Source organism: Echeneis naucrates, chromosome 4, assembly GCF_900963305.1.
Source record: "Echeneis naucrates chromosome 4, fEcheNa1.1, whole genome shotgun sequence".
Lineage (NCBI taxonomy): Eukaryota > Metazoa > Chordata > Actinopteri > Carangiformes > Echeneidae > Echeneis > Echeneis naucrates.
Genome location: NC_042514.1, coordinates 23,141,930 through 23,166,916, shown reverse-complemented (window position 1 = coordinate 23,166,916; position 24,987 = coordinate 23,141,930). Strand labels below are relative to the sequence as shown.

General features: G+C 40.1%; 1 protein-coding gene across 1 annotated transcript; it reads left to right on the top strand.

The window, feature by feature from the left end:
* The first annotated feature begins 1,110 nt into the window (after positions 1-1,110).
* LOC115042077 (uncharacterized) lies at positions 1,111-7,948 on the top strand. Its single transcript, XM_029500107.1, has 8 exons — positions 1,111-3,193; positions 3,728-3,845; positions 4,407-4,478; positions 5,976-6,066; positions 6,741-6,853; positions 6,954-7,142; positions 7,223-7,417; positions 7,813-7,948. Exons 1-8 carry the CDS (start codon positions 1,905-1,907, stop codon positions 7,849-7,851), a joined length of 2,106 nt encoding a protein of 701 aa, XP_029355967.1. The 5' UTR covers positions 1,111-1,904; the 3' UTR covers positions 7,852-7,948.
* Positions 7,949-24,987: the final 17,039 nt, after the last annotated feature.

The following is a 24,987-nucleotide window of genomic DNA, read 5'->3' as shown; positions in this document are numbered from 1 at the left end:
GGTGCGCCTTATAGTGCGGAAAATACGGTACTTGATTGCCTAGTTGAACTTAGATGTTTTGCTAAAACGGCTTTCATAACAAATCTCCATTTTTGGTGGAAAATGCAAAAGTCTATCCCCAGAGCTCTGTGCTTTAGCTGAGAGGTCAAATGGACAAAGGGTGAGAGGGGGAGGGCTTTTGATGTAGCCAATTATTCTTTGGTAATCTTGTAAGTTTTTAATATTTGATCCTGAAAGCAATTTTCAGGCAGGAATGTTTTGTAATGTCTGCAAGGAGGCTTTTTGTGTGAGTGTGTGTGCTTGAATCTTTTTTTTTTTTTCTCCCCCCCCCCTCCTAGTCTTTAACATGTTACTTCTTCCTTCTCATGTTGCATTCAGAATTTGACAAGTAAGTATTCTTTACTTCAAATTGTGCCTTGAAGTTGTATCCTCTGTACTGGTTTAATAGTTTTACGAGGCGGTGATTGTTAATTTTCTTAAAAATTTTTCAAGGGCTTGCGATAAACTGGATCAAAAGAAGGTGTTGAGCATTTGACTTTGATACTAGTTTAAACTCAGCAACTTCACCACGGAAGGTGAGCTAAGAGCTTAAATAAATGTTTTAGATAAATCAACATTAGTAGGAAATAACTAAACAAAACAATGTCCAAATTAAATTTTGCTGCATGTTGGTGTTAGTTCAAAATTAGTAGTATTCACTTGATGAAATGTTAAGGGAATGCATGTCCTATGTTGCAATACAATACTGAAACGTCATTAAAATTGCATGGCTTGCTCTTTTGATTTAACAATAAACTTTAATATTTGTTAACCTATTGCTTGCTTGCATGCGGGCAGCACAGAGGCATAATGGTTAGCGCTGTTGCCTCACAACAAGAAGGTTGCGGGTTGGGTTCCTTGTACAGAGTTTGCATGTTCTCCCTGTGCCTGCAGGGTTTCCTCCAGGTACTCCAGTTTCCTCTCACCGTCAAAAGACATTGATGTTTGGGTTAATTGGTGATTCTAAATTGCCCGTAGGTCTGAGTGTGAGTGGTGGTTAGTCTCTGTCTGTCTCTGTATGTTGGCCCTTAAATGGACTGGTGACTTGTCCAGGGTGTACCCCGCCCATGGCCAATGTGAGCTGGGATTGGCTCCAGGAATCCCTGTGATCCAGAAACGGATTAGTGATAGAAGATGGATGAATGAATTGCTTGCATGCATGAGCATCTCAGTGATCCATCAACCTCATTTTGATATATATATATATATATTTCATTAGTGTTTTGCCTTCGTCACATGCTTTTTTTGATTTGCATGCTTTCATGTCACTGTGTCAAGATTGGGTGAGTCTTGCCTCATTTTTAACATGTAAAATAAGTCTGTTTTACTGAGAAAAATTAGGGTGGTTATGGCAAAAGAAAAGTTATTTCGACAAGAAGTGTCAAGTGGAAACAAAACAATGTTTGGCGATTGATTCTGATATTGCAGGCTGCCAATAAAGCAGTTATTTGTTAGTCCTCAGAAAACCCAGCTAATTTAGAAAAATTTTCCATGCTTAGTTGTACTCTTGTGTTACTCTCATAGCTCATGTAAGGGCAATTCAATGACTGCTCTGTAAAATGTTCTGGATGACACCAACTCTTGATAATAACAAATAGATTCCATAAAGCATAATTTTATTTAATCTGCATGGGTTCATTTTAGCTTCTTGCATGTGGTTTTGTGATACTTTGGATTGATTTGTAGACTTTTTTTGGTGGTAGACTCTATAACAAAGCAAAACCTAATGCCTGTTGTGCGGCATCTAATAGATTAATCCCGTTGTGTCTCTAAACCTTCCTGCGTAAATAACCCAAAAGCCTGTACTTGTTGTTCTCTTTTTTCTTTTTACTTTTACCTTTTTCCCCCCTTGCAACGGATCAAAGATGATGTCTAAGAAGATCCCCCAGTCTCCCACAGGGGATCAGATGGAGCATGATCAGCCTCCCGGCCATTGTCAGGTGGACCGCTCTGTGAATGCAGCACTAGGTTGTAGGAACAAGACTGAGTCAGGTAGAAATGAAGAGGTGGTGTCATCCTCCCCAGAAAGTGGCAGTTTGAATGGAGATGGAAAGCGCAGTGGGAAAAGCCGCCGCCGCAAGAAACGTTCATCAAATCCAGAGAGCCACCCTGAAGAAAAATTCAACAGCAAGACCAAGGCTGAGGAGAAGCCAGTCAAAAAGGCCAGCCTGCCACCTGACCCCCGTGCTGGGTTCATGGGCCTGCAGTCTGAGTGTGCCAATGTGTGGTTTGAAAGCAGCAGCTATGGGCAAGCTGAGAGCCTCTACCAGTGCTGGCTGGCAAGTTCTTCCAGTGGGACCACCAATTTGAACTGGTCATTGCCAGTCTCAGGAAAACAAGCAAACCATCCATCTACTGTGGCTCCATCTCTCTCTGGATTGGCTTGCCACCATGGTGATCAGGTGGCTTGTCACCATGTTGTGCAGTCAGTGTGGGTGAACAAGACGAGCTTTGACGAAACAGAGCGCCACTTTGTGGAAGCATCCATGCAGCCTTCAATTCCAAACTCTTTGATCCTCCCTTCCTCACGCAACCGCTCCATCACACCAAGAACACCGGACGAAGGATATCAGTCTCTAACTGTGACTCCTGCAACTCCTCTGATCCAGCAGGCAGCTGGTACACCAACCAACTATCAGTCCATTAATGGATTGCCTCGTGTCCCTGTGGAGTTACTTAGAGAGGTGTGGCTTGAGAAACCGGTGTACGACCGTGCTGAAGCCGCCTTTTATCAGAATCTGCATGGAAACAATTCAGCCAAGCACTCCAGCTGCCCATCAACATCAAGAGGTAATGACCACCCCCAAAGCCTTGTGGAGGAGGAGGAGGAGGAAGAAGAAGAAAATGAAGATGGACCAGCAGATGAAAAGCAGGTGGCACAACAGAGTAAAGCCGAGGTCTTTCACGCTCTGCACCCGATTCAAGAGGAAGAGGAGCCAGCCGAGGTCACCGAGAAGCAAGATGCATCGATGGCAGGAATCTGTTACCTCCTTCATCCGGACAGCGAGCGAGTGTGGCTGGACAAGTGGTGGTATGAAACTGCGGAGAGCCATTTCCATGGATGCAGTGGCATTAAAACCATGGTGGTGAAGAAGAGTCGGAGGCCAGAAGCTGAGGCTTCCTCAGTTGCCTCCACCGCCCCATTGAGGGACAAGTATGACCAAACTGGGAGAAGGGAGCCACTCCTGATGTTTCAGTTCATCTTTCATTGCTTTTCTCTTTATGCCATCATTTTTTGCCTTTTTTATTGAATGTGTGAGTTTTTTGTTGTTGTGTTTTTTTAAACACCTGCCTTGTTCAGCTTGAGTTTTGTTTGTTTGTTTGTCTTGATTCATTAATTCTTTGCACTGTTCCCCCACCCCCATTGAATACTTTTTGTACGAACCATTGTTACATTTAGTCAACATTACTTCACCTTTTATTTTTTTTTTTTTTATTTTTTTTTTTTACTTTTTATTGTGTATAGTTGTGTTGGGGTCGTCTATTTGCGGGAACTGTAGATAAAAAAAAATGCTAACCATAAATGTTTAAGAGCCAATAAATGTAGTATTGTGACTGTAGAAAAAAGAAGGTGATTAAGTATAATTTTTGTATATAATATTATCATGGATTTTTCTTCTTTTCTTCCCTAACATGCTATGGCCTGTTCACACATCCCTTTCTTCTCCTTCCTCACTCTCCTCTGTAGCAACATGAGCACAGTCAACTTTCTGGCCCAGGAGAAGATCTGGTTCGACAAACCTTGCTATGACGAGGCAGAGAGGTGTTTCTATGAGCGAATGAATGGTCCTTCACAACCAACACAGGTGCCCTCATAAGATTTAACTTTTAATTTGTCACTCCACCCATCCCATCTGAAGTAGTTCCCTTGTGTATATTTTTGAATGCACCAACAGTAATCTCCAAAAAGAACAAAAATAGACAGAAGCACGACACATTTACATCATAAATTAGGTCAAGAATTTGCCCGTGGTATTATTTAAGTTAATAACGGTTCATTACTTCATTTATGCAAAAAGTTAGATGTTGGGTGAATTTGCCAAATCTTGCTGTAGGCCATGGCCATGTGCTGTCTCTTGGGAGGGAGACAGCAAAACATTTAAGACTGAAACAATAAAATCTACTTGTCAAAATTTAATTCTAATTGCAATGCAAGCTGTGGAGGATGTGTGTTTGGCTGTTGAATGGGTCTAAAATTTAGTTTCTTCACCACTTTATTTTCAGAGAACAGTGAGACAATAAAACCGTGGGTTTACATTAAAACTTAAGACTATTGTTTAAGCTACATGGACACAATGCATATACACAAGCAAACATAACAGTGTCAAGTTATCAATCACTGTGGATGTCTGTTCATTTTCCCTCAGGATGTTGGAGCCAATGCCATCCTGCAAGATATTGCACGGGCCCGGGAAAACATACAGAAATCTCTGGCAGGAGTGAGTGCACTTGTTTGTGTTGCATCTAGCTGAGGTTGTCAGCATTTATATGTAGTCTATTTTACATATAGTACTAAAATCGTCAGGAATATTGTGAAGCCGCTAAGGTTGAATTCACCCAGATTCATAATGATCTATAGACGCTTTATGGGCTATAATTAACTTTCCCGGTATTATAATCAGGGAAAACCATGTAAGATAATGTGAATCCAAAGGTCAGTGTCTGTGCGTTTTTACAGATGTAAAATTTTATTAACAAAATATATTGGACTATTGAACACTTTGAAAGGCTTCTGGAAACTAATAAACAGTATAAACACTGCTGTTGCAGTATCTGGAGAGAGGTATTGCTTTTCTGTTGGTTGTGCTTTTTCAGTCTGGAGCCTGTCCAGTATTTGTAGGTGCACTTTCTTTTTTACAACATGCCCTTTTGATAGCCTGGTTTAGGGCAGGTAAGAGTCTTTGTGTTGTTTAATTTTACATACCTGTAAATACTCTGCGATGATAAATTGTGAAGTGCGAACAAATAAAACCCCGGGGCTGTAAGCATGTTTAGTTCAACTTAACGTAAAAATCTGGATCAAGCCTTATGCCCTACCCACTGCCACCTCTGCTTGTGTCAACTGGTGACATATCATAGTAGTTCAGTGTGATTAGCAGAGAAATGTGAGAAAAATCAGCCCCCGTTGAGCATTAGAGGTTTTCGAGGAGTTTAATGTGCAACAAGAACAGGCTTCAATACCTCAGGGTACTTAATTGTATATGTTGTTGGTTATCCTATACCTGGCAGTGGCTGACACAGTGTTGGTCGTCATAGTAATGCAAATCACCATGTTTCAGGGGTATTTTTACCTTCTTCTTTTTGCAAAAGTTGGCAGCGTGTTATGAGTTCCCGGCTGTGTGAACCTCATTGGTTTACTGCAGTTCCCAACTATGCAGCATTTACCATCACATTTCACTTACACTTGTGGTAGTCTTGATATTTTTCAAGAACCTCATAGTTCCATGTTCACGTGTATGTTCACTTCTTCAGCATGTACTTCATTCGGTTCTTTTCCTTGACCCCCCCCCCACCTGCCCCTTCTTCAATTACTGAAATCTGCTCCTCTTCCTCCTCACCCCCTCCTTCAGCTGAAGACGACATTGAGTAAGACAGGGTCTGGTCAAGCACCCATGAGCCAACACCCCCACCTTGTAAGTGCTACCGAGCATTGTGTGTCACTGCAGGCACGTTTGCTGCCAACCGCTTGGTCATGGGGCCACACTGACATCAACGCTTAAGTTTGATTTAAGTAGAGTTCAACCAAAGACAGAGTTCAAAGACAGAAGCTGCGTGATTTTGTGCATGCTGTTGCACACACAAAACAAAGAGTTGCCTTTTATATTTCCGTCAGGGTCTATGAATCTGTTGTGTGCTGTGGTCAGTGAGTTTCAAGGTACAAATTTTTCTGGTTTGTGCATTAGATTTCAAACTATTGCTCCTGTCTTTGTGTGTAGAGCACCAGCAGTTGCAACAGTGCAGCTGATCAAGGAGAAATCATCTCTCGCATAAAGAGCTTGGAGCTGGAGAACCACAACCTACACAAAGGTGGTTATGTTTTTCAACGTGGATGAAATATTCATGCAATTTATCTTTATCTTTTTGAAGGCAGATCCTTATTTTTATAGGTACCATGTGTGTGTAGATCTGCTTGTGAGAATCAAATATATTGATGAAATATATTGATTGATTATGAATGAATAACTGAAAATGTGAATTTGACAAATAGAGATTCCAAACATTTGTGGACTCCAGTCTCTTCAACATGAGGCTCTATAGCTATTTGTCATTGTCCAGAGCTGTTGGTCAGAAAATATAAGCAATTGCATTATGAGATAAGTACCTTTTTTTTTTTTTTTCATGTTTTATTTGCTAAATAAGGTGGATAAATGAAAATATGTAGAAAAATTATGACCAAATTTATCAGATCCTTAAGTAGTTGTACAACAAAATCTAGTCAGGAAATTAATATTCAATGTGTTCAAATTATTAAATCTGTGCTGCTTATTTTAGGTGACCAGTGGCTTAGAAATATTCATTTTAAAATTATATTCAAATGGAGAATACTAGTATTTGAGAAGCTCTAACTGGGAAATATATTTGATTATTTCCTGAAAAAAATTTCTTGCAGGATCACTCATTAGACATTATAATGGATCTTTGAGTAATTTCCATGCCAGTTTGCTTAATAATCTTCATGGTCTCTGGCTCCGTTTCTCCAGTGGTAGATGATTTGAGGGTAGCACTTTCTAAACTGGAATGTCGCATAGCAGTCCTGGAGAAATCTCCTGCAGCTGTGACACCAGCTCCCGCTCCTTCAGTCCGCTACACAAATGTGAGTCTCCCTTTCTACACAAAGTCTCCCTCAGTTCATCATCGTTGGCTTTAGTTTTATTTTAGCAGCATATACGAGTAAACACAGTTTCTCCTCTTAGGGTACTACTGTCCAGCAGAAGACCAGCACACCAGTTAATGAGGATGAGGACGACATTGACCTGTTCGGTAGTGATGAGGATGAAGAGGCAGAGAAGCTAAAAGAGCAAAGATTGAAAGAGTATGCAGAGAAGAAGGCCAAGAAGCCCACCCTCATTGCCAAGTCTTCCATCTTACTGGACGTCAAACCTGTGAGTCCCAATGTAACATCCATCTATCAAAATGGGATTAAAAATGTCTTTAGCTGATGGAGACTGTCCTGTTATTTCAGTGGGATGATGAAACAGACATGACCAAGCTTGAGGAGTGTGTGCGCTCAATTCAGGCTGATGGCCTGTTATGGGGCACATCCAAGCTGGTTCCTGTGGGTTATGGCATCAAAAAGCTCCAGATTGCATGTGTGGTGGAGGATGACAAGGTGGGAACAGACATGCTGGAGGAGGAGATCACCAAGTTTGAAGACTATGTGAGTACTCCTCAGCGTATCTATAGTGGTCACACACAGAAACCGACCAACTATTCTGAATGATATGATCAATTTAATTTTCACCACTTAATCTTGGTGTCAAACGTCTTTGTTTTGGAGCTGCATTTTCCCAACTGTTTATCTGTATCAACTGTGTTGTGGAGCTGCAAAACACTTAAACATCTTAAACTAAAGTTGTATTTGCTTCTGCTGACACTTGTTTTTGCCCACATGCAAACAATGTAACTCACTTTGGATAAGTTAATCACTTTGTATGTACCCACTAAACTGGCAGTGGTTACAGTGATCTGTATATTACTGCCATTAAAGCGCATCATACTATGCTGTTGTATTTGAAACCTTGTAAACTCATGTCAGCCTTTTTCCTCTTTCAGGTCCAGAGTGTTGATGTAGCAGCTTTCAACAAGATCTGATACCAGTTAGTCTTTTTCTGTCTTTTTTCACCCCTTTATTCTCTGCTGATTGTGTTAACGGTTAATAACAATAATAAAAAGCAATTGTAGCACTGAAGCTACTGTGTCTCTTGTGTGCTTACCGTACAAATTATAAGGCAGAGGTAAGACTGCACGTTAACCACCTCAATTATAAATGAGTAACAGAAAAGAAATGTTGACTGACTAGTTCCTCGTGCCATGTGAGTCAGACAAACCCATTTGTTTGGCGTTTATATATATTATATTAGTACACAGGATATAAGGATAGTCTAATTTGAGGCAAATAATGTGAATAGTAATGGTGTCAATAAAAGCTACAATCAGCTACCATCAACACCTTTTAATCATATTAAATATACAGTGCTTAACAAATTTATTAGACCACCACCCAATGTTATGCCACAGCTTTCTTAAAATAACAGCATTTGCAATGACCAAACAAATTTTGCAAGTTTCTGTAGTAATTAATACACCGGTATGTAGAAGCTCTTTTGCCAAAATTATATTTTTAATGCAAAAATATAGTTGTTATCCATTAATTTTCACATTTACTTTATTACCCAATCAAGATGTCAAATTATAGTCATTTACTTGCATTCCTACACAGAAAAGTTTGTTTTAAAGCACTTTGTGATGCTGAATGGTCTCTGAGACAAATAGGGAAAGACAAAGTGTTCTCACAGTGTGGTCAATTATGCTTTGGAGTCAATTTCTGAGACTGCTACACTGTAAGAAATTTTCCAGTAAAAAAACAGGAAACAACTAGCAGCACTTTTTCTCAATTAACAGTTTGTACTGTAAATGAAAGATACTGGATGAATTGTTTTTTAAAATTACTTCCACAGTATTACAATTAAATTATTCAGTTTGTATTATTTACATACATTTTAATAAACCATTTAAAAAAAACCTAAATTACAGTTTTTCTTAATGCTAAAACACGTTTCACAAAACTGTCTTCCATTTTCCCAAACCTTTAAACACAACACACTTTTCTAAAGCTACATAAACAAGACAGCACCTTCTGTCTTCAAAAATTCACTCATCCAAATCGTGGGGCTGCTAGAGCTTATCTCAGCTCACATTGGGCAAGGGGCAGGGTACACCCTGGACAGGTCGCCAGTCCAACACACAAAAACAACCACCCACACTCGCATTCACACCTATGGTCAATTTAGAATCTCCAGTTGACCTATACATGCATGGACGGTGGGAGGAAACCTACGCAGACATGGGGAGAACATGCAAACTCCGCACAGAAAGGACCCAGGAACTGAACCCGCAACCTTCTTATTGCGGGGCGACAGTGTTAACCACTATGCCATCATGCTGCCCCAAGACTTTCACACCAAAACAGCTGCTCAAATCCTGCAAAAGTTAAAACACTATACACATCATTACAGACTACAACAAAACAACTGAAAACACAATGTTCTTTTTTTCCACAACTCCCAAAGCATATTTTAAGAAACCTTACAGTATCCATTCTCAAAAATATATCACTGTCGAGAATTTGGCATTCATAGATTTCTGTGTTTCATATGAAAAGTATGTAAATCTACAGAAAATACAGTATGTACACTACTGTATCACAACTCAATGCAAACACTACAGAGGATCCATAACACACAGCAATACTCATTGAAAACAATGTTCAAGGTGTGATGTTTTTTATTTATTTATTGAACTATACTACACAAACACACACACTACAGTCATTGTGCAGCATCACGCTGTCAAGCTGGTTTAGGCCACAGGACCTCATCTACATATTGCCTGCGACGTGGGAAGAACGCCCACAAAGAAGGCCATGGCATGGCACATCCAGCCTTAGAAGGCCTCCACAGGCACGTCATCACAGACCAGTTCCATAGCCCTGAGAATGTTCTCTCTTGTGTAAGGTTGGAGGTCATACACCTTCCACCTCCATGATGAGGAAAAACTCCTCTATGGAGTTAAGGAAAGGCGAGTAGGGTGGCAGGCAGACATCAAGGAATTGTTGGTTGATGTTAAACCACACTCTAATCTTGTTCGTTGGATGGAAACGAACATTGTCCCAAATGATGACATAAATGGGATGATATGCAGGCCCAGGATTCTGTTGCTGGCATTCCAAGAGGATGTCTCGTAGCTCTGCCAGGAAGGTGAGGAGACGTTGGGTGTTTTATGAGCCAAGGACAGCATGCCGGTGGACAAGCCCCTCTGAACTCATTGCAGCACAAAGAGTGATGTTACCCCCACGTTGGCCAGGAACCTCAACAATAGCTCTTTGGTCAATGATGTTGCGCCCTCTTTGCCTTCATTTCATGAGATTGAACCTCGCCTCATCCAGGAAGTTGTGCTCATGAGGTCTGGCCATCAAGTCCAACCGGAATATCCTCTGTGAAAATGTGAAAGTGTTTAGATGTTCAGAACAGTAAATACAATAGCACAGTACTGTACAGCTGTACTGTAGGACACTGAGCAACACAATATGTGCACCCACAGTACTGTGACCATGGATGTATACTTACTTGCACACTCATAACACAGGTCTTTGATTTGATCAGAGTTGCACTCAAAGTGTACCCTATAGGCCTGCTTATAGTTTTTCTCAGTTGTTAAACCACTAAACCCTATTGTCTGGACCCACTCCTTTGGAAAAAACATAAGCACCTTTCACCTGTTTAGACACAACTCGCCAACACATTTTCATTGTGATGCACGTGTGTTGCATAATGGTGAGCACAGGTGGCAAAAGTCAAACACAATTAAAACACAGGTGTCACTGGTTGACACTTGTGGCTAATGATGTGAGGGAACAAGCCAGTTCAGAGAGCACTGGTTTGTGAGGCATTACAATGGATAGAAATCTGAGAGGAGTTGGTGTAAGAGGTGGTCAGGGAAGACAAAGAACAGTAATCACTGATGAAATCAGAGCTACTTTGATTGACCATGTTATGAGCATGAGGGAGGCTGGACAAAGGGTACAACCAAACATCAGTAGACTCACTGTGTCCACCAGAATCTGAAGATTTAGAGAAGAGAATGGATAATTACCTTTTTTGACATTATGGTATGTAAATGTTGACAGCAATTACTGTATGACTATACTATATACTGTACCACAGTATACTCTAAGTAAATATATGTTTCAGCACATCACTGTGCCGATGTACTGTAGTATTGTAATGCAGGGTTAGTCTAACTGTTGGTAGGCTTTGTATTCCATGTATATTTTTGTAACTGCATGTTCTTTCTGTAGAATTGAAAGACTGCCACATGGGGGTGGGAGGACAGCTATGCTCTCCCCACACCAAGAGACCCTAATTGTCGATATGGTCCGTGAGAACAACACCATTAAACTGCATGAAATTCAGCAGAAGATCATTGAGGACCAGGTAAATTTTGAGGGTATCAGCAATGTCAGCTTCTCTACTGTTGATTGTGTCCTCAAGCTCAACAGACTACGCATTAAGCAGCTGTACAGAGTGCCCTTTGAACGTAACTTGGACAGAGGCAAAGAGCAAAGAGTCCAGTATGTGCAGGTTGGTATATATTCAGACACATTCAATATTGATTACTGTAAGTAGTGATTTACTGTAGTGGCCTAAATTACTTTCTGGATCACTTACACAAGTATATTTATTTTTACAGAGAGTTTTTCAACTGGATACAATGGAAAGACCCCATGATTACATCTACATGGCTGAAGCAGGCTTTAATCTCACCAAAAGGAGAAGGAGAGGCCGTAGCATGATTGGCCAACGGTGGTGTCCCTGGGCAGCGTGGTGGCAATGTCACATTGTGTGCTGCCATCAGCAATCATGGTGTTGTCCAGCATCATGCCAATCTTGGGCCCTACGACACTCACCAGCTCCATTACCATTACCTCAATCACATGGGAGATGCTCTGTTAGGGCAGCAGGATGAGCATCCCATCTATATTGTTGTTTGGGACAATGTGAGTTTTTGGAGCCCTCCGGGTTAGAGAGTGGTTCAATATGAACCAAGGTTTCATCAATCTTTGCCTTCCACCATACTCCCCTTTCCTAAACCCCATTGAAGAATTATTCTCCTCATCCTCGGTGGAAGGTGTATGAACGCAAACCTTACACCAGGGTAAATCTCCTGCAAGCCATGGAACTAGCCTGTGGTGATGGTGAAGGTTTTTTATTTTTTTTATTTTTTTTTCCTCCCCTTGCCTGGCCAGACAAAATGTGGCCTGTGATTGTGGCCTGTGGCCTGACCCAGTTCGGAGAAATGATGCTGTGGCTGAGTAATGTACTTCTCATTTGTATATTTTTGTACTTTTATTTTTATGTAGGCTTACTGTCTGAAAGTGTTAAATGCACAAGATTTGTTTGTTTTTGTACTGTACAAGTGCTTCATATAAATACGCAATATTTCTGTTTATTGTACTTCTATATTTTTTACTATGTACATGTGCTAATGCACAGGTTTTTTGTTTTGCTACATGCATTTAGCCTACAGTGAACAATAAACATTTATTTTGAGGGTTTGAGGGTTGAGCTTCTTTGTGTGAGGAGTGGTGATGGCTGGCATTAGGGGGGTGACTCTGGGACGCAAGTGTTCATGGTCTAGCCTCCTGGAGGTGTTGCGGGACTAACTAGATGAAACACCGATGAAAGGAGGTTCCCACCTGATGATACCAAAGACATGATAGCTATCACCGCTCACTGGCCTAGTTGGATATTATCTGCAGGGAACATAGAGCAGGGTGAAGGTTTGTTGCTAGGAAGGTGATCACTGAGTCTGGTCCATTTTTTGTCGCACAAGTTTCTTGTGTTTTTTCTAAATATTAATGAAGCAAGGTGTGTTCACTTTGCTGACTTTGGCAAGCATTTTGCATCACATGAGCTTTAATTTGAGGACTTCAGTAGAGTTTTTTGCAACTTGTGTTTTAGCAAGGAAAAATGTGTTTAGATTTATGAGAAAAGGAGGATTGTGTTTTGTGAATTGTCTTGTGAAATTTGTTCATGGTTTAGGCAATTAGGGGCTAGTTTTATTAAATGTGTTTAGAGAATTGGTCATTTGGTTTAGAGAATTGGCTTTTGTATTTTAGCAGTTGGGAAAAACTGTAATACTGATAGGTATCAAACAGGAATAGTCATATGACTGCATCCGATAAAAGGAACTTATGTTAAGAAAAACATGTCAATAGACCTCACTGATTGTAGACTTCACAAAATCTGAACCTGGCTACAAGGACAGAAGGCAAACCATAACAAAATGTACCAGACTTGCAAAATAACACAGCAAACATCCCACAGAAGTTCTCACCTGAGGAAACCAAGTGCCTGTACTGTCCAGGTCCTACACCACCAGACTTGTCTGAAGAGAAATGCATCATTAAAAATGCAACAATGTATGGCGTTCTTACTATCAAAAAAGGTTTGTCTGCTGAAACTGCTGGTTACATATTTCTTTGATTTGCCAAATTGTATGCCTTTGGTATACAAGCACCGGAGTCGATAGAAGTAGGGTTCATTTATACAAAGAAATCATGTCAACATCAAAATGTGCCCTGTCTGCAAAACACCTGCCAGATTTCAGAATTGACAGGCAGTCACAACTACAATAACAAAGTGTATCTGACCCTTCAGTTATGCTCTTTCATGACAAATTTACTGAGGGTAACATGGTCCTTTTTCATTAAAAACATGGCATAGCACTAATTTGTACAGCAAGTCTAGAACAAATAATTGCTTGACCTTTTAACAGACCCACACAGCAATTGGAAGATTCATCAGTGCAATGGAACACCAACTAAATGTGACAATCCACCACAACACCATCCGGAAGGCATTTTTTCAGTATTCTACACTTACTGCTTATCAGTATGATTTCTTTTGCTTCAAATGTGGCCACCACCACCGAGTGCAAATAGCAGATGCCAACTGGAAGCTGTCTTTTGATATGCCAGGTATGTGAGCACTCAGTAATGCACCCATTAGGCTAAAAAAAACCACAATATTTTTATGTCAAGTTCTTTGAGGCTTGTAGAAATGTATTTTCTACTCATAGCTGCTGTTATGGAACTCAGAGAGTCAGAGTACCCATCTGTTTGAAACTCAAAATATCAACAGATCGGTTGCTATACGTGTCTATTGTTGGGTGAAGTGTTGAACACTATAGCAAAAAAATTGTTTCGCGATGTTTCGCTTCTATAACTAGTGACCACACTGAAGAGACCAGCTGCCAAAGATGTGAAGGAAGAAGATCTTTCAGTCAACATTCCTGCAAAGTGGGACCAACTGGAAAAAGAAATTATAGCCAGCGGCATATGCGAAGGTTTGTAATTGTAGTATATTTTTTAAAATTGGGACTTAGCTGAATGCAGCAACGAAGAACAAGGAATGTGACACTGCAGAAAATTACATTAAGTTATTAAACATTTTTTTTTCTACTATTTTAAGAGTTGAAAACCCGCAACCCGTATTCAGTGGAGTTGACACACTCCTGTGCCGTGAATGGGACCAGCTGCTAGAGTTGGGGATGTGCTACCTTTGACTGTGATCCTGGAATTTTTAAACAATAGGCCAGCAACAGACCTCAAAACTCACAAAGATCCATGCCTTAATGAGGATGATCCTCTTCGCTTAAGTGACTCAAAGAAGGTGATGTAAATTTTTAATCAAGCAAGAGTGAGCTAATACTTGTTCTTCTGTTAGTAACATCAGTTATGATCATTTGTTTTCATCTAGGTGGTGCACTGCACGTGGGCTCTTCTCACTCAGTGGTTTATTACTGCTCCCCACTTCTGTGGCAGGAAAGTGTCAGGGACCATGCTGATGGCTTGTAAAGCTTTGCAAAGCCACAAACAATTTACATTTCAGACATAGCTAGTCAAGCTGCAAGACACACCACCAACAGGAAAAAGCAGTGATTTTTTATTTTTTTATTTTTTTAAATAAATCCAAATGATGGAAGTCTTGCCCACCTACACGAGAAAACATAGTGGCAGCACAAGATAAAAGTCTAACTGTAAATCTTCATTGGATGAAATATCTTCTGTACAGGAGGAATACCGCCAACCCCCAAAATGATCAAATCATGAAGAACATCCCATCACAGACTCTGCTGGGCTGTTCTCTTTGTATGATCGTTTCCATCAAAACAATCAAACCCGGCTGACGAAGTACTGCGTGGCCTCAACCTTGTGCCTGATTCGTGCAGTGTTGTCAATTCCTCAGAGGCAGAGCAAAAAAACAGAGAGCTGTCTTTTGACTGATACTTCCTCTGTCAAATGAAGGAGACACATTTCTTGTTTTGTATAAGGTTGGTCTTCCATTTGCACAATGAAAACATTAATCAGACATTCATGAAAAACATGGAGAAACAAGCAAAGGAAGGTATTCAAATTGGGCTAGATGGACCATTGCGGTCCAAGTACAGGTAGTTCTCTGACAAATTGTCATCTTCCTGGCAACGCCCACCCATTTTGGTCCTGACCTTTTCCACATAACATGAAAAACTAATTTGTGGTAATATGAATTTTTATGACTTCAGAGGTCACTGCCCCAGAAGGAAATGTGGATGTAGATTTGACAATACAACACAAGGTATTTAAAAAGTTGTGTTCAAACATAGTATTTCCTATTGTGGGTATGTTAAGTTTTTAAATCATATCTTACAAGTGTGGACTGCTGGGCATAGTCCAATCCATTAAGTTGCTAGCATGTGACAAATGCAAATCTACAAATAAAAAAAGTCAATAAAGCCATAAATTAATTCCCTACAATTAACATAAATTATTGTTGTAGAAAAAGATACTTTATCACTGTCAATTGGTGTGTACTTTCTCAGACTTTAAATAATAGCTGGCAGTCCAACTTTATTTACATAATAGTGTAGAGGTAATTCATGCTAGGTTGGGATGTTAACCCTAAACAATGCTAATGGAACAGGTTACGTTACCTTGTTATGTAGGATATATACATCAAATGTTACGCATTTGTAATCTTAATGTGTAACAGTGATTTCTGTTTTAAACTTCCCGCCTCCCCCCACAAAGGCAAAACAGCTTGAGCTGTTGAAGGGAACAGCAACAGACTATGCCATTGTTAAGGTGGACCAGGCATTACTTTATCTTCCATGTCCTCCATGTACCTCCATGTCTCATATCCATGGCTTACAGATAATGCAAGTACACATGAATGCATGTGATGTTCCATTACACCAAAGTGACTTTTCCAGCTGGCAAGACCTCTGGAGAATGTAAGATGAGTTTTTATTGTAATTTGTCTTTGGCATGGATAGTGCATACAGAAACAATGTGCAGCTACCAAAAAGCCTTTGCTCTTTTTATAGGTGTTTACTTTGCACACATTTCATTCCATGGCTTGGTGGACGAACTGAATCAATAAGGAATCCATCAGCTCCCGCCATTTGCATTGCATATTTTTTTGCTTTATCTTAGAGAAATACACTCTTGCCACAACTAGTAATAATTGTTTACACGTGACAGTTTAACAGAAGAGGGCATCATTCCTTAGTGTTGCAGCTGTAAATTGGTGTTAAATTCTTATTCAAGGACTTAAAGCAAGACTCAAAGGTTCTGTTTCCACGGGTTGTTGGCCATGAGACTCCAGCAACTGGCCATCATTTCATTCTGTAGGTGAGTACTTAAAACCTCACATCACAATAATGCTATGCCCATAGCCTAATGCGCCACCATGGATAATCATAGAAAGACTTTAATAATTTATATTTACATGCAGCGCACTGCACGACAGTTATACTGGCCTTTGTGTTGATAGGTATTAGATGGCTCAAAAACAGAAATTAGAGTGTACGATTCCCTTGAGAAGTACACCTTGATTTCTCCACCTGATATGGACATTCTAAGGTAGCTATGCAAACAAAATCATTTTGATGAACATTATATGAAAACCATAACACAATTTGATACGTCAGTTGTTTTTAGCCTTGCATTTCAGAACATATGGAGGCTGCGTACATATGCCTGCAATTACTACGACAGTACTGGAAAGGGACAGTCAAGGTACAGTGGTATTAGAGTTGTTAAAACTATGCACTAAGTGCCAGATTCAAAGCTTGGAGCTGTTAGCTGCACATAGTTTGCTGGCAATGTTACATCAGGCAGAGAAATATCTGCAAATTTGAAGCTTTGTACAGTTCAAATGTTGAAATTGGAGATTCAATGTAGCATCTGAATCTCAATTTCAGTTGGCAGTAGCACACTGCAGCCACTGCTGTAGCTGCTCCTTAATTTAGGCCTGTCATGTCCTTTGAAATTGTAGGCCGTTGTATCCACATCCGCATGTGCAGAAGGAGGACTGGATGAAGTGCGAGACATGCAATGGCTGACTGCACAAAGACTGTGACTGTTATGAGCCCAGTCAGTCAAGCATTTTCACATGTGGGTGTGACCTGCCTGAGCCATACGACTTCACCAGGTTTGACCAATCTTCACCATTCTACTACTACTTTAATCAGTTAAATAATTTATTGTTCTGTGCTGCTTATTTGTTTATGTACTTTGTAGCACTTTGACCTACCTCAAGAATAAAGGGGTTGAAGGCCTAATTTCCAAGGAAAGAATAAAGGTTAAAAGGTTTATAAACAATAAATGTTCAACCAGAGTTCTTAAGATGTCATTCTTAAGGTTACTGAAAGACATGCTGGACAGTGTGCAGAGGAAATCCAGCAGGATGTTCCTGTGACAAAACACCGCAGTGAGATAATTTTGACCTCGCTTGCCACTTAAAATGCATGTAACTCTGTTTGCGTAAAAGTCCATGACTTTTCCTAAAATTGTGTTCTACATCTTGTGCATTTTCGTGATTCTGGAATGGAGAAAAAGAGAAAAAGAACTGTGGTTTTACCTAGAACCGCCAAGAGGTCATTTTCACCTCCATTCATTCTAATGCAAAAATGGTAAAAACACTGAATTCATATAGTCATATACATTATAGAGCCAGTCAGATAAAACACTTTACCATAATGCCCCCCACTCTTACACACACTCACACTTTCCCAAAAGTAGCAATAGGGGAACTACAATGAGGGAACTTACTAATTAAATTCAAATGTTCATGTTTATGAGTAATGCTCATTTTTTTTTATCTGTTTTATTTGTTTGACAGCTCTTTCATGCTTTATTACATTGATGATAATTTAATAGTTTACAATGTTGGCAGTGTTAATTTTGTCCAAGTGTATGAATAAACCCTTACTATGCCCAACAGATGAATAACCTCATCTTTTAATTTAACATTAATAAAGCTGGTAATGTGTCTTCTCCCTTTTTGATGTTTTCCTCTGATGTCCTGACCTAAAATTTTTTTATTTATGCAGGCCACCATTGACATTTAGGAACCCTAACTGAGTGATCAGGTGCAAGATCAACAAAGACGATCCATCTGTTATTTATTACTGCACTCAAGGCTACTTCAGTTGAATATGCAATAAAGCTTTTGAAGTTTTTTTTTGTTTTTGTTTTTTTTGTTTTTTTTTCCAATTTCCATTCACTGTTCTATTGCTCAACTGCATATTTTTTTCCTTCACTATTTTTATTTGACATTAGTTTCTAGATCAAGATTTGATATAAAGGGAAATGTGACAATCTTTTAAAATGCACCGCATTGTTAAGGTTTAAACCAGTCAGGAAGACACAGACCTGCGTAATCAATAGTACAACTATGACTAACAATAATGTAAAAAATTTTATTATAATTTCGGTTCATCATAGTGATCAATAACATTGGGTAGACAAATGGTTATGTCTTCTTGCATATATTCAATTGACATAGGTGCAGTGAGAAAAGGGAAAGGTTCTATTAAAAATGAACTAATTTCGGGGGGTTGCAGGTGTTCCAGGTAATAATACGGCCACGATGTATAATGTAGAATGAGCCGATCTTTATGGAGAAATAATCCCAGGTAGGATGAAACACGCACGTCTCTTGCCTTCACATGAGCACGGATTAGCTTGTAGCCGGTGTTTGGATGTCTTCTGTGAAAATCACTTACAACACGATCCAACTCCTCATCACTCACAGCTGAGTACAGGTCTGTCTCTCTGCACAACAAAAAACAAACAATAACGAGTAATGTTAGACTAGGCGTAATATCTGGCATGACCAGCAATTCATACGCTTAAAACGCACAAATTTAAAGTAAATACCTCAGACCGCTTTATTGCATGTGCCTCCTGATAGTCTTCGTTGACTTTCCGAACAAGCTGGTTTAGCAGAAAGTAGTCGGTGCTCCAGAACTGTAGTCGGTGTGTCATTCTTTTTGTTGGAAAATGCGCAAATAATTTCTACAACTTCAGTAAATTCCCCTGCTTTACACGTTACATGCTCTGGGTCAGCAGGCCCCACTTCCACATCCTCTGCAAGGTCTAAAATGTCTACCACCAACTCCAGAGAAAGTTGAAGAACATAGTCCATAGTCTTATAAATATTTTCAGGCTTCTGACCAAAGCAATCGATTACACTCGATTTGCGTTAGCCCCGCCCACTGACTTTGATATGCGAGTTTGACTGATAAGATTAATTAATGAATATTTCATTCTGTCCCTATTGTACTGAAGTAGACAGGGATTCAGTTCAGATCTATATCTAAAATTCAAATCCCAATGTCAGTGGAAGCAGATCCTCATCTCGTCTCTATTGTGTTGTTCGTGCAACAACTATTCTACATCTGCATCTTGATCTCCGCAAGTGTCATGTCAAGGAAATCACATTCTGTTGTTTTTTTTTTTTTTTTTTTTTGGCTTTTTGTCTCGTGACTTCCTGATTTATTTTGAAACTCTTCTCTCCTCTCGTTTCAGGTAACTTGCTCTTCCCCTTGTGTGTTTCCCTCTGTTCTGATTGTCTACCTGGCCCTAATTTGTCTCACCTGTTTCCATTACCTGTGTGTGTATATATATAACCCGTGTCTCCCTTGGATCTGTGCCAGATGAGGTGGTGAAATGGGGATAGACGGTGCAGTGCAGCTTCTCAGTGGAAAAGACTCAGACAATATATTTTTTTTTTTTTTTTGCAAGGAGGAGAGTAAAAGAAGGGCTGAAGCTAAAAATGTATGAAAAGAAATTAGAAAGGGTTCTTAGGGGTGCTCCTTGACACTTGCCTAACCTGGTCACAACATATACAAAGAATAGAAGAAGAAATGTAAAAAAGTAATGAATGTGATGAGGTGTCTAAAAGGTAGCAATTGGGGGGCAAGCTGTTCAGCCCTTAAACGAACATATGTGGCCTTGATTAGATCTGTGATTGACTATGGGTGTGTTGTGTATTGTTCTGCTGTGTGCAGCGGGGCCTTTAACCTCACCAGTACCAGCCCTACAAGTAGAAATGGGTGAAATGCCCTTAGAAATTAGAAGGAAGCAGCGGATAACTATGACTGGGCTAATCTGCAAGGGCACAAGGACTCTCACTCAACCAAAGCTGTGCTACAGGAGTGCTGGGAAAATGGCAGGAGCCAGAGGAGTAACTTTGGTAGAATAGGGAACGAAATTAAGAGTTGGGAGTAATAGGATTGAAGATAAGCCCCACAGTGGTGTACCCAGATGTGCCCCCCTGGATGCTAGTAGACCCAGAGATAGACTGGCAATTGTTATAAATTAGAAGAAAGGAAAGGAGGGACCTGGCAAGGGTATTTAATAGAGTCTGCAGGGGGGAAAAAAAAAAATCAAGAAGTTTACACTGGTGTGACATAATTTGGGGTGGCTGTACCGACAAAAGAATATTAGAATAGAATATTAAAGAATATTAGATAAACTGGGGGTTTACATCGTGGGGATGGTGGTGGTGTTAGTTGCACTAAAATGGTTGGAAAAAGCAAAGCACGATATGGTGTTGATCTGCACTTCAGTCTTGGCAAGACTTCAGTCATTCTGTTCAAACTGCCGTCAAAACATCCTATATGAAATACTACAATTAGTCACAAAAATATCAAATTAGGGGGGACAAGTTAAGTTTCTGTGGGTACCAGTGCATGTTGGCATGAGGAGGAACGAAACGGTAGATGAGTTGGCAAAGAGAGCCTTAAAAAAGCAAAACACAGAATTAATATCATTAATATATTATTAACCTGTAGTCTGAGTCTGTAGAACAGAGTTGTCCAAATCCAGTCCTGGAGGGCCACTGTACTGCATGTTTTACATGTTTTCTGCTCCCACACAACTGATTCAAGTGAGTGGTTCCTGATCAGACTTCAGCAGAGCTTGAGAACAAGCTGATCATCTGAATCAGTTGTGTGGGAGCAGGAAACGTCTAAAACATGCAGGACAGTGGCCCTCCAGGACTGGAGTTGGACCCATCTGCTGAAGAACATGTTCTTCTCAGGTGCAGTAAATACGAGATGCAGAGAGTGACAATGAGGAATAGGATAAAAGAGTTGGGAATAAATGAGTTTGCACTGAAGGGTGTATTAAAAATGGAGGACAGAGCACAGGTCAAAGCACTCTTAGAATACCTAAAGAGCACAGGGCTCTACTATAGAGTTACAGGGCACTAGGGGTGTATGATGGGGAGTAGACAAACAGTATAAGTCAGAGATGTCCAAATCTAGCCCTGGAGGGCCACTGTCCTGCATGTTTTAGATGAGTGACTCCTGATCAGGCTTCAGCAGAGCTTGATGATGAGCTGATCATGAGAATGAGGTGCATAGGAGTAGGGCAGCATCTAAAACTGGCCCTCCAGGACAAGATTTGGACACCTCTGGTATAAGTGAATGAGAATATAGGTGGGTATGTGTGAATCGGGGCAGGTTAGCGTTTATTTATTTATTTTTGTCTTTTCTTTCTGGGGACCAAGAATGTAAGTTTCCAGTCTGACCCACACTCCGGAGCAGAAGGTGGTGGTAATGCACCATTAAGCTGGATGCCAACCGCCATAAAACAACAAAGAGAAGAAGAAGAAGAAGATTTGGGCCAGTTTGTCTTCTTTTCATGTCAGAGAACCAGCACTTACTGCTTTGCTAAGTTTCATGTCCTGCCAGGTTTTGTGTTTTTGTCGGTACTTGTATTTTCCATGCCCTAGCATTGTACTAATATTTTGTCTCCCCCCCTGTTATTTTTGTACGTAGATAATTTCTTCTGTGTTTTTTTTCTGTTCATACTTTTCATTAAAGGATTGTTTACTTTGATACTTTGTCCTTAAGTTGTGCATTTGGGTTGGGTCCAAGTCCAGTCGTGACAGCAGGAACACATCACAGCAGCTGCTACAGTATGTAGGAGAAGTCACCAGCCCTCAGCCCTCAGCCCTCAGTGATGGGCAGCACTGCTTCAGCCTGGGGGCCCGTATGTGCCTTGAATATGACCAAAAGGCTGATGCAAACTAGATTGAACAAGTTTTGTTTTGTTTTGTTTTTCCTTGTTTTTTTTTTTGTGGACATCCAGATAGTAATGAGTTACAGTAGTCCAGCCTAGAAGTTACAAATGCATGGACTAGTTTTTCTGCATCATCCTGAGAAAAGATGTTTCTGATTTTCCAAATGTTTCTCAGGGGGGAGAAAGCTGCCCTACTGACTTATGTGAGGGACAAAGGACATATCCTGGTCAAAGGTTACTCCAAGGTTTCTAACAGTGGAGCTGGAAGCCAAAGTGATGCTGCCTAGAAATACAACAAAACAAACAACAAAGGCTTGCCCATAAACTGAAGATACTTATGGATGATTCCGTAGATTCCATAGGAGGTTATCAGAATAGAAAAAAATCCTCCATGGTCACCTCAGGAAATTATCTTCAATATTAAGACTCATCAGCTTATCCAGCTCAGAGTCTCTTCCTAAACTCTGAGATGTGCTTTTCCAGACGGTGCAGCTGGTTCTTTGCTCATGTTGTTTCAGTCTTTTGCTGAGCCTGGATCAGCTCCTTCTTCTCCATGCAACACAACTCCAGAAGCTCCTGCAGCTCAGTGAAGATCTTGCTGCTGTCGTTCACCGCTGCTTTTGCCAGACACTGAAGAGGCAAATGCCAACACACTCAAAATTTAAACATATGTGGCTGTTGGGTAGACAGGCTGCTTTAAAATGTAGGTGTCATTTTTTACCATTATCAGTTTCTATGTGAGCAATAGGTAATGTCATATTCAATATGTTGTAATATCAGGCAAACATTTGGTTGACCTGGCATAAAGTATGGTAGCAAATGATATTTCTTGTGTTTTAAAACTTATTAGAATCTTCAGACTTTATAATTTTCAATGTGCTCTCACACTTTTGGTTTGTGTTGTGCAGAGTATTATACTATTTTATAGGAGTTCTTCCTTATTTAGTCTGTTTTTCAATTGAAACTTATGAAGGTGATTTCCCTGCAGGAATCAGATAAATTTTTCTGATTTTAATACATATACAAATGTCTGCACTGTAACTGAAGCTGAACAATGCAAACTAAATACCATCCAATGCAGTTTTCTGTCCAATGCATTGCTGTCACCAGAAAGCTCTTAAACATGACTGAATGCAGACGCACCAATTGTGCTCACCGAGGCCCCCACCAAATTTTAACTGTGCATTTTCTGTATGGAGCGGTAGGAAGGGCGGTGGTACCGACTGCATCAATCTCCACAAATTTGCATGTTCAAAGGTGTGATCAAATAACATGTTATTTGATCAGTACACCTTTGAACATTCTATCCTATGTGTCACAATCTACAGACCACCCAAACAATCTGCTACTTTTATGAATGGATTTTCTGAGTTTGTATCAATAATCCATTCCGCTTATGATAATTTTATCAGGTGATTATCAGGCTGTCTTTTAGTTTTCAGTCCTGGTGCTACTGCACTGCCTTCCAAACAGCAGCTCACCCTATTCTTTTAAACAGACTCCAACGGTTGGTCAGCCTCTCTGGTACTGTTCTTGAGTGGTTCACTTCCTATCTCACAGAGACAAAATTCTTGGTATGTATGGATACATGCTCTTCAGAGATCCATGAAATTAAATGTGGTGTCTCCCAAGGCTCCTGTACTGTACTGTCCTGTACTTTTAAATCTGCACATGCTGCCTCTTGGTTGTATCATTATGTCCTGATGACACAGGGCCATCTGATGGCCTTTTTAAAAATTGTATTTTAGACATCAAATCCTGGATGGCATAAAACTTTCTGTAGCTCAACCAGGACATAACTGACATTTGATCATTGGCACAGAGGGTCAGGCCGGGACTCAGATGCAGAGGCTTTGTAAGACACAGAATTTATTCTTGGCAGCAAAGATTTCAGAGCCAAGTGAAAAAAGGAAACAGGTCTATGGAACATTAAATAAAAGGGATGTCACTAGGTTCTAAGTCGTGGGAAAACAAAATCACTCCCAAAGGAGGTAAAAACTCTATACTAGAGGAACCTAAAAGGAGGAAAAAAAAAACTCCATAAGGAGGAAAAACCTGACTAAGAAAACAAGAGAAACTCACTCATGCTGCTAAGCGGAGAATCAAAAGGTAATACTTTGAAAACGCTACTAGAACTCAAAATCACTCTAAATGAGGAAAACAAAAGCTTTGATAATTAATCTGTCCAAAAGAATCACTCAGGCAGAGGAAACACAAAAGGCTATGGAAAAAAAGGGCTAACTCAGGTATAGAAATTACAAACAAACATTCACTAAATTCAAGGACCAAAGGCTTACTCAAGGAAACAAGGACTGTGGCATGGGCGTAACGCTGGTGTGGGACATGAATCAACAACACACTGGCACAAGACAACCGGAAGTCAGATTATTTAAGATGTGGGGGTAATGGGGAGCAGGTGCAAACAATGGCAAACAGGGAGACACACAGGATACATGAGGAAGGGCAAGTGTTCTGAAACGAGAGGAGAGTTAGGAATTTCAAAATAAAACAGGAAATGACAAGACAAAATAAAACCAAGACGAGACAACTTCACCACAGTGTTACACAGAGAACGAAACTTTTACCAAAATTGAAGGCATTGTCCTTAAATCCTTAAATTCAAGTTCAAAAACTGGGCGTTATTTTTGACTCTGAGCTTACTTTTATTCCACATATTCAGCATATAGCAAAAACAGACTTTCATCATCTAAAAAACATAGCCAGAGTTTGCCAGTTTCCCAAGCTAACACAGAGACACTAATGCATGCTGTTATCTCCAGTCGTATATACTCTAATGCCCTGCTTTCTGG

Excerpts from the sequence above, each read along its gene's own strand:
- LOC115042077 (XM_029500107.1), top strand. The coding sequence starts at position 1,905 with ATGATGTCTAAGAAGATCCCCCAGTCTCCCACAGGGGATCAGATGGAG. Across the intron at positions 6,067-6,740 it reads GAACCACAACCTACACAAAG|TGGTAGATGATTTGAGGGTA; the intron begins GTGGTTATGTTT and ends CCGTTTCTCCAG. Across the intron at positions 7,143-7,222 it reads TCTTACTGGACGTCAAACCT|TGGGATGATGAAACAGACAT; the intron begins GTGAGTCCCAAT and ends CTGTTATTTCAG.